General features: G+C 47.7%; 1 protein-coding gene across 1 annotated transcript in view; it reads right to left on the reverse strand.

Moving 5' to 3' along the window:
- The window catches only part of Igf2r (insulin like growth factor 2 receptor), an 88,057-nt gene that overhangs the window by 57,882 nt on the left and 17,676 nt on the right, over positions 1-12,499 (reverse strand). Inside the window, exon 2 of the mRNA XM_032894713.1 lies at positions 8,126-8,265. Within this exon, the coding sequence (XP_032750604.1) occupies positions 8,126-8,265 (140 nt within the window). The remainder of the gene's footprint in view (positions 1-8,125; positions 8,266-12,499) is intronic.

Below are 12,499 nucleotides of genomic sequence, written 5' to 3' on the forward strand. Positions count from 1 at the left end.
GATAAGCACTAGGCAAGCCAGGAATGTTAAACATGCAGGGTTGTCTCTTCAAAGGGAGAGGAGATAACCTGTTTCCAGCCCAGAAGGCTGGGAGCAGGGGTGGTTAATAGCCTGGTGACCTCTGTGCTATCTCTGTATAGCCAGGCCACAGCAGCTGCCCCAGACATTTCCCGTGAGCCTTCTTCCTTAATCTATAGAACCATATCTGTATGGAAGACTTCACTTGAACCTCACAAAAGATTCAATGTAGTTATAAGTAAAGATTTATTGTACAGATAGGATTAAGTTAATTAAACCAGAGAATTTTTTTCAAATTGTGCATTGCTTAAATATGCCTAAAATAAACTGTAAGAGTCTCAAATTTTGAACCAATACTGGCAACTGTTGAAGAGAACTGCCTGCTTATCTCCTGTAAAACTATCTTTTTGGTGGCTTGGGGGGCATGAAAACCTCCACGGGAATGGCACTGCCTATTTTGCATTCAAGCAGTGGAGAGACTAAGAGAAGTGTATCTCTCTGTGCGAGTTCAAGGCAAGCAAGGGCTACTCATCAGACAAGTGCTTAAAAACATCATACATAACCATAATATCTGCTACTCAAGTCTGCCTGAAATATCTGGTCTCTCTGGTATTCCTTCAAATCTTCCCAACCAGCTCAGCAGGCAATTTATAGAAACACTTCCAGGGCTGTAAGGCCATCAAAAGCACAGGCTCCAGGCTGGAGCAAGAGGAGGAGCCCTAGACTGGCTGACGAGGTTGGGCTGAGCAGAGGGGGAATTAAGTGACACAGTTGGGGCGGAACTTAATAATCTCCACCCCCTGCCGAGGCTCCAACGTTATATCTATCCCTCCTTGCTCTAGCGGGCAGCAGGAAGCACAGCACCGCCAGTAACCACGCAGACATCCTGGAGAGCCGAGGTAAGCTAGGGTTCCGCGCGTGAGGGGCAACGCGAGGGGAGGATTCTGTACTTGAGGGTAGGATTCCATGCGAGGGGAGAATTCCACGCACGAAAGGATGATTCCGCGAAGGGAGAGCTTCACGGGAGCGGAGGACTCCACGCGAGGTGAGGATTCCACACGATCCGGCAGCTCGAGGGCTCCAGCTAAGAGTTCCAGGCTGCGCAAAGGTTCCCCCGCGCGTGGTTCAGCGCTAGGGTGAAGGTTTCCGAGCTGCATGAGGACTCAGCACTCGGTTGCCCCGCAGCTCACGAGGGTTCCAAACTACACGAGGGCCGGTCAAGAGCCGCGCAGCCGCCATGCCGCGTCAGCAAGAGGAGAAGGGAGGGGAGGGTCCTGCGCGCCTGCCTGCTGCACGCAAGGGTAGGGCTCCAGAGGGTTACTGGCGATCCACAGCACTAGTGTGCCACGCTGCGAAAGAGGGGAGGGGGTTCTACTCCGGGCTGCACCACGCTACTGTGGGGAAACGGGGGTCCGGAGGATTTCTGCACAATCCGTGTTTGCGGGCAAGCGGGTTTCTGAGGATTCCGCGGCACTACGCGAGCCAGGGTGCCGCTGCCCAAAGGTTCGGAGGATTTTAGTGCGATTTCTGTTGTGCTGTGATTCTGGTTGTGCCGTGTGGCGAGAGAGGAGGGGAAGGGAAGGTTTAGAGGGTTCCGAGCTATCCTGAGGGTGCAAAGCTACAAGAAGGGAGGGTTCGGAGGGTTCAGAAGGTTCCGCGGCACTGTGAGCCAGGGTGCCGCGCTGCTCAAAGGTTCGGAGAATTTTAGCGCGCGATTCCAGCGGCACTGCGCGAGCCAGGATGCCGCGTCGCCCGAGGGTTCGGAGGATTTTAGCGCGATTCCGGTGGTTGAGTGCGGAGGGGAGGGGAGGGGAGGAGAAGGGAAGGTTCAGAGGTTTCCGAGTTATCCTAAGGGGTACAGAGCTGCACAAAGGGAGGATTCGAAGGGTTCTATGATCAGGACCGCGCGTTGCAGAAGGGGCACACTCAAAAGTACCGCGTTACAGGAGGGGCGCGCTCAAAAGTGCCGCGTTGCAGGAAAGAAGGGCAGGGTTCAGAGGGGTTGGAGCTATCTTGGCTATGTGTGAGGGTCCACGCTGCTACGCAAGATTAGGGTTCCTCATTGGCCAAGCAAGTGAAGATGCCCCACTAGGGGACAGGAGGGTAGAGGAGGGTTCAGAGGGCTCTGCACTTCCCAGGCTGTGCTCAAGGGCGCATGAAGGTGCCACATGCTGTACAAGGGAGGGTTCAAAGGATTCGACCCTCAGAGCGCATTTCTAGGGAAGAGTTGTGCTAGGGTTCAGCACAAATCTGGGCGAGAGACCATACATTGTTGTATTCGATGCAATTAAGTTGGCCAATTGCACTAAAGAGTGCTTTTAACCCAAGGCCTGTCTGAGTTGCAGACAATGGGGTTAATGGAAGATCGATCTGTACAGTCATACCCTTACCCTCGACCTCCCAGTGACATTTCTCACTATGGCTGGGCCCACCCATTGCCTCTAGTCTAGTCTGATATACAACCATAATGGTCCCATTTTTATAACCTGGAGAGACCCTCTGCGTTTGTCACCGAGACCAATTATTATCCTCTCACTCCCACCACCCATGAGCTGCACCACCCACTACGGTCTTAAGGCTATCACTGAGAGAATACTACAACAGCTCTTTTAACAACCCACCAGTTCTCATCACAACACTCCTATTCTCAGTCACTAAGAGCCTAGTAGTTCTTAGCACCCGGTCCAAAAACCCTGGTAAATCAATCAGGACATTGTTTCCACCTCCCCTGTTATACTGGCTGGTTTTGTGTCACCTAGACACAAGCTAGAATCACTAGAGAAGGAGGAGTCTCAATTGAGGAAATACCTCCATGAAATCCAGCTATAAGGCATTTTCTCAATTAGTGATCAACCGGGAAGGGCCTAGCCCATTGTGGGTGCCATCTCTGGATTGGTCTGTAGTCCTGGGATCTATAAGAAAGCAAGCTGAGCAAGCCAGGGGTAGCAAGCCAGTAAGCAGCATCCCTCCATGGCTTCTGCATCAGCTCCTGCCTCCAGGTCCCTGCCGTGCTTGAACTATGATGTGAAAGTGTAAACCAAATAAGCCCTTTTCTCCCCAACTTGCTTTTTGGTCAAGGTGTTTGATCACAGCAAGAGAAACCTAGAGTAAGACACTATCCTACCCTCTCCCTTACCCAGTGCCCCTTTCCCTGATATCCAAATGTCTCAAATCTATCCTACTCCTCCCTTACACATAAATGGCAGGTCCCCAAAAAGTCATTTTATTTGCCCCTACCACCACAAAATTAAATGTTAACCCCTGACTACCTTTCCAGGCTCAAGAAGGTTCTCCCAGAGTTGCATCCCATACCCCTAAGCCCCACCTCTAAGCTCATAATACACAGGCTTCCCAGTTCCTATCAATCACTGAGGAATAATTGTCAACTTTGTGCACCCACTTTCCACATATCTATATGGCCCCTGAGTACATTCATAGTTCTGGATACCATACAGAAAGACCTATAGCTGGCCCTGGGCCCAGTACAGACCACCCCAGCTTTTCCAGAAATACTTGATATCCTTTGGGTTCAAGGAATATTCCAGCCCTTCCTTTACTCCGGTCCAGATGAGCATATCGTCTACAACACTATAGAGTCTGGGTTTCTCTGCCTCTCAGGCCCAGGCCTGTCCCCAATGCCTGAAACCCCCTGTTGACCTTCCTGTCTGGAGCGTCTTCCACTTCTACCCTCCTGTGACTTAGCAATTACCAAATTAACTTGATAGCCTTATTCTCCTGTGGGCCACCCAGTTCCTAGATCCCGATCAATTATGCCCTCAGCAAGAGCCCTGCAATTGTTTCATTCCACTGGTACTGAACCCTGGGTCAGTACCTCTCATGGGCCATAATATGACCACCTAGAAAACATGAGGATGGATGGGTGGGTGGGTGGGTGGATGGGGAGGCACCTACTGATCCCTCTTCAAATACTGCTGTGTTGATTTTCCTAGCCCAGGAGCACAGACAGTCACCCACAAAGGGACAAGGAATTGTGTCCCATACAGGAAGGGGGTGTCATAAGGATGGCATAATTTGGGAGTTGCCCAGAAAAATCTTCCATGTGGGGTACCCACAATTTCAAACTGGGCTTATACATCCATGGGGCAAACGGCCCCTCCAAACTTCACAATTGTCTCTAGAAACAAAATCATTTCTATTCCTGTGAGCACAAAAACCAAGACAGAGACACCACAAGGACAGTCACCCCTTAATTAATATCAACACTCCTCTCATAGAAATACTACCACTGGCAAATTCTAGCCATCTTTTGCTGTGTATGATCCAGGGCTGGGGAAGGGTTCCTGGACTTGTCTGGGGTCAGCCAAATGACTTATACTAGGGTAGGCATTCAACCTAAGACACACCAGCCATGAACAAATAAACCCTGCTTTAGGAGGACCCTGGCTGGGACTGCTGGGGAGATCAACTGAATTCAGGACCAGAAACAAACCTGGCTCCCAAGGCAAAGGGACTGATGAGACTTAAGTTGTCCCCAGTACAGCAAAGTATAGTCAGACACCTTACAAAATCAAATGCACGCCCTGCTTCAATAACCCTGCAGAAGAGCAGGGCACTAGATGTAATGACTGCCGAAAAAGGGAGCATCTGTGCCTTCTTGGGGAAGACTGACTGCTGGTTCACAGAAACCATTCAGCCCAGCAGGGGAAAAGGCTAAACAATTATTGGGGTGGGGTTGGGGGGGACCCTCAGATACCTGGACTATTTGGGGACCATGTGGCGGGCCCAACTGTTCAGTTTTGCAGCTTTACTCTTTGGTCCTTGCCTTTTCAGCTGTCTAACCAAGTTCCTCCAAAGGCTCTGAGTTTTTATTGCCAAGAGGGTCACAAACTCTTCATGGCCAAAGGGTAGCAGCCCTTATTCAACCTGGAAGGTCAATGTGCCCCCACCACCTTTGAGACCATCACAGGTCCCAAACCTCTAGATTCTAAGGCCTAGAAGAAAGGAGAAACGTTTTCCCTTTGCCTCTGAGTCAGGACATTGGGTAGTACCCTCAGGCCATGAGGAATTGAGTCAGGCTATACTGGGAGATAAACCAGCCTCACCATCCCTCCACCTGCAAAAACCAATATGCTGGTATAGAAAACACAGCTCGCCCTGCTCCGAGTTAACCACAGAACAGCTGTAACTTCCTGACAGCTCTGTGTAGGTATGTGCATGTGGTGTGGATTTCCCTCAGCCCCCTCAAGGGCAGTTAACCTTCATTCTCTGTCTCAATAAGCAATCTCAGCCTCTCAAGATGGAGTCTGAGCATTCATTCATTCGTTTATTTATTATATATGAGTACACTGTAGCTGTCTTCATGCACACCAGAAGAGGGCATCAGATCCCATTACAGGTGGTTGTGAGCCACCATGTGGTTGCTGGGAATTGAACTCAGGACCTCTGGAAGAGCAGTCAGTGCTCTTAACCACTGAGTCATCTCTCCAGCCCCCAAGTCTTGATTGAGTATTCTTACCTCACTTCTTACAAGGCCCACCAAGATGTCCTAGAGCACACTTAACTTAGAATAAAAACAATATTTGTATTCTGCTAATTATAGCAATTCTTTCCAGAGTCCCATTTTCACTTCTAATCACTTAAAATTTAGGTCAGATGGTTTATGGAGCACAAACAACTAACTGCCCGGAGGGAACCATGAGGTCAGTAAGTAAATCTTGGTTATCCACATCCATTGTCTCTTCTTTACCCACTCCATCAGGTAGATACAGTTACACACGTTCTCATAGAGTCCAGTATTTCTTAATGGCTCTGATTAGCTATGTGCTCCTCCTGCCCACAGCTCGGCCTCATCTATATCAAATTCTGAAATGGGCCTTCCTGGGCTCCTAACATTCAATAAATAATAGGGCATGCCCTACCCAGCTCCACCCTCCACAACACCCACCCCACCCCAGCATGATTGTGGTGCTATGCCAACAGGGACAACTGCAATCATAAATTCCTGGAAAGACTCTCTCCCCATAAACTGACCTATGATTGTGGAGAGTGTGCAGTGCTGCCTATCCCACAGCCTAGTTATAATTTTCTTTGGAGGCTATATTTAGCCTCAGCACCAACATATACACACACATAACTAACACACACACACACACACAAACACACACACACACACACACCCAAAAAAACCAAAAGCATTCCTTGTCCACCTCTGCATCACACCTAACCGTTGGATGTTACTAACTTGAGAAAGCCCTATTGCCCAGCAGTGGTTGGGCCGGGGAGTTATCAGATGGCATGAGGCCATCTGCTGCAACCTGCTTCTCTGATGTGCTCACCCCAGCTTTTTTCCTCTATTGCCTTGATTTACTGCCTCCACATGGAAATGGACAACCTGAGGTTAATATCGTCACCATCTTCCCAGGCCCTGGTCATTCACATTTAGCTCCATAATAAACTGTCTCTTAGTCCCATTGAGGTAAGAGCTGTTTTTCTGTCAAAACTGTGAAACCACAAATGTGATTTAAATGTGAACCATTTACTAATGTGCTGCTCTTCTAAAGCCATGGCATAATTACTGTAAACATGAGTTTGCCTATTTTTCTCTGCCTATTTTTGATCTCCCTTTTAATATAATTACTGGAAAGCTAGTCCATTTTTAGCAAACTTAATTTCTAGATATGGATAAATAGCCACTTGATATTTTAAATGCTCCTGATTTTAATGGCAAAAAGATGATTATAATCAAATTTGAAGTAATAAGGGACCCCCTTTTAAAAGAAACACTTTTTAAAGTGACAAAGAATGCAGTCATCGGCAGGAGAGAGAACTCATTTCTCTCTCAGCAGTGTTGCTGTGTAGGTCAAGAATGAGACTAGACGACTGTACCATTGACCTAACTCAGAACCTACTATGGCTACCTGCAGCTCTTTCCCAGATTAATCTGTTAATCATGATCAAACTTCACTATTCCCTCTCCCTGGGCAAAACTGACCACAGACATCCAAGACCCAGTATCCTCCCCTCCTGAGGACATCTGCTTTGACCCACCTCAGTGGGACCTGGCAGGGCTGTTTCCCACCAAGGGGTCCTGACCCTCAAAAGGAACACTCAAGAATGACTCAACCAAAGAGAGGAAGGGCTTGGGTCCAACAACTGTCCTTGACTAAGGCCACAGCACCAGCGGCTCCTTCCACCAAGAGATCATGAGGTACAAAGGGAACGGAGGTGAGGGGGAGGACAATTTAAGGCAATTATGGGCTGGAAAGATGACTCAGTGGCTAAGATCACTTGTTCTTGGAGAGGGCTGGCGTTCAGTTGCCAGAACCCAAATGACAATCCCAACGACTGAATGCTCTCTTCTGAATTCCAAGGGCACTAGGCACACGTGTGGTACACAGACATACATGAAAGCAAGCATTCATCCATATAAAATAAGAAATTTCAGAAAAGGGAGAGAAAGAAGAGCCATACAGGTAGAAAACATCTTCCCCACCCTATAAGCCTTCCTAATTACTGTCTGCATGCTACTTACTACATGGAAATTACCTTATGTCATCTCATAGTGGACATTCAAATTGAAAAATCAAATTAAACTTATAAATTTTCTTCCAGTTTGTATGTATGTGTCACCTGCATGTGGTAGCCAGTGGAAACCAGAGAGGGTGTTTAAAACACCTGAAGCTGATACAGACAGTTGTAAGCCATCCAACATAGATGCTGGGAAAGAACAAAACTCAGGTCCACTGGGAGAACGATAATGTTCCTAACCACTGAGCATCTTGCCTGCCCTAAGTTGTCTTTTACCATTTTAACTATTATAAATGCTGGATGTAGAAGAGGTTGGGGGCTTTCAGTGAAAGCGCAGCCTGCTTTTACTTTTTAAAAAGGGTACCCTAAAATGCCTAGGGCTGGAGAGGTGGCTCTGCAGGCACAGCGCCTAATCCTCTTCCCAGCGCCCATGCCTCACAAGCACCAGGCAGGCAGCTCCGTCAATGCCCATCCGACTCCTGAAGCCACGAGGCAGAGAGCCAGAATGCTCTGCTGAAGATGTCCTGTCAGACGCTGCATTAGTTACTGTACCCTAAACATGCAACCGTGTGCACAGCTGTATCACAGGGCATGCTCACGTAACAGGCGCTCTACTTACCCACTGACCGGCAGTTTTCTGACTTTAGGTCACACATACAGACAGCACTTGTCGGCCCACACCTGGGATTATCCACATGTCCACAGGGGTTGATTTTATAAACTGCATTATTTTTGGAATCAACAGCTTCCCATGTGTAACTAGAAAGAAAGAAAGCAAACAAGTTTGTCACTGTTATTGATCTGACAATAACTAACTTCTCTCTAGTCGGGCATTCTAGCCATATCTGCTTCGACTACTACAAATAAGAAGTTACTCCCATTAACCAAAAATACCAAGTCAAACGGAGCAGAAACTTTTGAAAAGCAGTGCCAGCTGGCTAGGAAGACCACACAAGCCCACCCTTGTTGTTCTAAGAACATCAACTCCATTAAGCAGATACTAGAATATACTGTGCGAAGTGGGACTGGTCCAGTGGCCCCAGAGTGCTGAAGACCCAAATGACTGTTACTTTAGTTTGCTTTCAGTTGTCATTATTTTATGTGTATGGATGTTTTGCCAACATGTCTATTGTGAGCCGCCTATGTACAATGCCCAAGGAGTCCAGAAGATGTCAGCCCTTCTGGAACTTAAGGTTCCAGGGAGTGCTAGGAATCAAACCTAGGTCTCCTAAAACAGCAGCCAGGGTGACTGCTGGGCCTCCTCTCCAGTCCGTCCATGGACTTCTCAAGCTTTTTAACCTCTTTGAAACAGGTAAAAACTTCTGATGCCCCTGCCTCCACCTCCTGAGTGTTGAGGTTACAGACTTACACCCCTACACATAGACTTACTTGGTCAGAGGACCAACCCAGGCTTAGTTGAACATTAGGCAAGCACTCTACCAGCTGAGCTCCATCCCCAGTACTGTGGTTTTCTTTTGTTTTAAGAAATTAGTTGTAAGGGGTTGGGGATTTAGCTCAGTGGTAGAGCGCTTGCCTAGCAAGTGCAAGGCCCTGGGTTCGGTCCTCAGCTCCGGAAAAAAAAAAATTAGTAGTAATGTATAAAGCAGGCCTGCTTCTGGTACAGACTGCAGTTTGGACCTGAACTGGCATAACAGCCACGCTAAGCACTGTCATCCGCCCACAGTGAGGCAGATCTACTGCAGGCTGATTCACTACAGAGCTCTGCAGGACAAGAGCCATCGAGAGCCCCAACAGCTGGAATAAAATCAGTGAGGCTTGTTCACTCTGCCCCAAGTAAATTATTCTCCATCCTCTACTCTTCCCTGGAATTCATTTCCGCAGCAATAGTAAAAAGAGAAAAGGAAGAGAGTGGATAAGTTTCTTGAAAGGCTAAATCAGACTTGCTGGGATAAGCTTACCCAGAAGCAGGGAAGTAAGCCAACTCCCTCCCATTCCCATTTGGCTCTTTGAGTGGGGCCTCAAGTAAGTACCCAGAGAAGTTCCCAAAGCCACCACGCACTGCTCCCTCCCTAGCTAGAGAGTCCACTCCCCAGGCAGCACCAGCAGCTCATAGACAAGAACTCACTTAACCTTAGGTCTGGAGTCCAATCAGACCTCCACCCCTCCCCCATTCCACCCCAAAGCATCCATATCCAAGCATCCGGCAGGTCCAGGGAATTTGTGGCCACTAAGATACTACAAACCTGAAAAACCAGTTACTTAAGTGCTGGGCCTTGGGGTGATGTCAGGCTTTAAAACAGGAACTACTCAACTCTGACAGACTGATTACCTCCAGAGCCAGAACTATTATGCCAGAGGAAAAAAATCTCAAGCAATCTACTGACCCAGAGAAAACCATCAATAAAGCCTTGTTCTTCCTCCGGCTTAGGCTTAGGGAGGGGTGCAAGCAGGAAACTTAATTTGTTTCAGTGTGTGCTGTTTTTATTTTAGGGGGAGCCTGGAACTTGTAAATGTCCTTCAACTTCTATCTCCCCAGTACTGGGGTTACAAAGCCCAGTACAGGGCTTCTTGAGAGAGGCAACAAGGTATAAAACAGCAACAGTCCCCTCTCCCTGCAGGGCCTATTCCAGTAAGGGAAGGAAAGTCAGTGGACGTGGGCACAGGACAAGCTGCTGGGAACTGAGCAGGCACATCACCAAAGATGACAGACAGACAGACACGTCGGGCTGGGAAGTCTAAACTGGAACTTACTCTGAGCCCTGACAAACAAGCAGCAGAGCTTCAGGGGCGGAGAAAGAAAGGAGAGCTCCTTGGCCTAAGCTGCAGGACTGAGTCAGCAGCAGGTGTGGAGGCCACAGAGGCCACGCCTGTCCTGCAGTTTTTAAATATATTTGAAACAAATGAAGGCCACAGCACATAGAAACTTTCCTTAAACTTTTAGCTAGTGATTTGCAGGATATTAGAACATTTCAATTTCGAAAATGCTAAACTCTCATTCGGAGCCTGTAATTAAGTTTTTCCAAGCTGGCAGGCAGTTCATTGAAAACCTTAGCCTGTTATCATTACAGCTCCTCACAGTCCAATGACTGTAGTGCCTACCGTCTTACCACAGAAGTTAACAATGAGAATCAGATCTACAGAAAGGCAGACAGAAGGAAAGTGAAAGGGTGAAATGAGCTGCACAGAAAGAAGTCCGAAGGAAAGAAAGGCTGCTTTCTGAAGGTGTGCTTTCCATCTGTTTGTGTCTCAAACAAAATCAGAATGAAAGTCATGATGTACATAGGGAAGGCAGCTCCGATTACCTACTGCGGTCCTTGAACAGACTTTCTCTGGAATGGACTTAAGGTCTTACAGGCAGCCCTCCTTAGGCAGATGCCCTCAGCCCCATCAAACTCGCCCACAGTTCCTGGTGCGTGGGGGTGGGGCGCTGCTAGCTCAGTTTAGTCACATCACTCAAGAGCAAAGAAACAGTTGCAATGTTTTCTAAACTGAAACCTGATGACCTGCAGGCTATTAACACTCGAGAAGGCCTAATTCCAGCAAACACTGCAGCTGCTTTAAACAATCCAGCTGCCTGGCACCTGAGCACCATCAGCAACTGAAATAATGTGTCAGTAACCTCGTGGGAAACTAGGAAATTAGTTCTGCAGAATAGTGAAAGTGAGCCAACGTAGACACATGTGTCCTGGTACTGTTACTTTAAAACGACTTTATAATAGCCCCAAGAGTGGTAGAAATACATGACAATTCTTTTAAAGAAATGCCTAGTTTATTAAGGAGCGGGCTGCAGTTTACAGCCAAGTATAGTGGTACAGTGGTACAGGCCTGTTACTCTAGCACCAGGCAGTAAAGGACGGAGGGTCAACAGTTCAGACAACCCTGGCTACACGGTGAGGCCTAGGCCAGCCTGGACGAGCTAGGAACCCATTTCAGGCCAAGCAGAGTGGTCCATGCCTTTAATCTCGAAGCTCAGGAAGCTGATGGTCTGTTGAGTTCAAAGCCAGCCTGGTCTACATTATTGAGAGTTCGAGGACAACCAGGATTATACTGTGAGACCCTTGTCTCAAGAAAGAAAAGAAAAAGAAAGCAAAAATAAACAGTAGAAATTGTCACATTTGAAATTACAAACTAGATGACTGTAAATTTACTGGCATACCAAAGGCCAAGCAGCCAAAATGACTGCAATCATTCTTAAAATGAAATCTGTAAAAAGCTGAAAAATCAGTATGACCATATTAAAGAATCCAAGGGTGAAGGCATTAAAGTGTACAGTTACATCTTTAAGAAGCAATAAACTGGCATGAAATTTTGTCTTTTAGAAAAAATTCTCTAGCTAAAGCAAAAACAGGCAAAATTAAAATTCCATCCGTAACAACAGCTCAGTGCTAAGCAAGCACCTTAGCTGAGAGGCCCCCAAAATCCACCCTTACCCGAGTTTACACAAGCGAAGAAGGAGGGAAGGCAGGCCTGGAAAACAAAGCCTTCCTTCTACAGCTTTTAACTCTAATAAACAAGGCTCTGAGAAAGCTGCCAGCAGCTGTGGGGGCGTGAGGTCTCCACTCACACCCAAGTAGCAGGCAGACTTGCTCCAACAGCAGTGATAGCTCAGGAGTGAAGTCCAGTGGACTGCTCACCGTCCTCTGTTTACCCAGTCACTGCCCCACCCCCCCAGCTCCATCTCATCTGAGGGACTGCCATGGGCAGTGAGGAGGTGGAGTAGGGAGAACCTGCAAGGCGCAGGGATCCAGTTGGTCAGCTTGAAACAGACTGCCCTACCACTGCAAAATTCAGTCACTCTCCTCAATTGAGAATGCCCAGCTGTAGCCACAGCCACCCTTCTGGGCTCTACGCTCCATGGAGAAGCCTTGGCTCTGAACCGGAACATCAGTCTCAGAAGTGGCAGAGTGCACACCTCTAATCTCAGTGCTCAGGATACACGGCAAGGGCATCACCAAGAGACCAGTCAGGGCTCTGAAGACTTTGTTTCAAAAAGAAAAAAAAAAAAAATAGGAAGTTTAAAAAAAAAAAAAAC

The sequence above is a fragment of the Rattus rattus genome, chromosome 2 (assembly GCF_011064425.1).
Source record: "Rattus rattus isolate New Zealand chromosome 2, Rrattus_CSIRO_v1, whole genome shotgun sequence".
Lineage (NCBI taxonomy): Eukaryota > Metazoa > Chordata > Mammalia > Rodentia > Muridae > Rattus > Rattus rattus.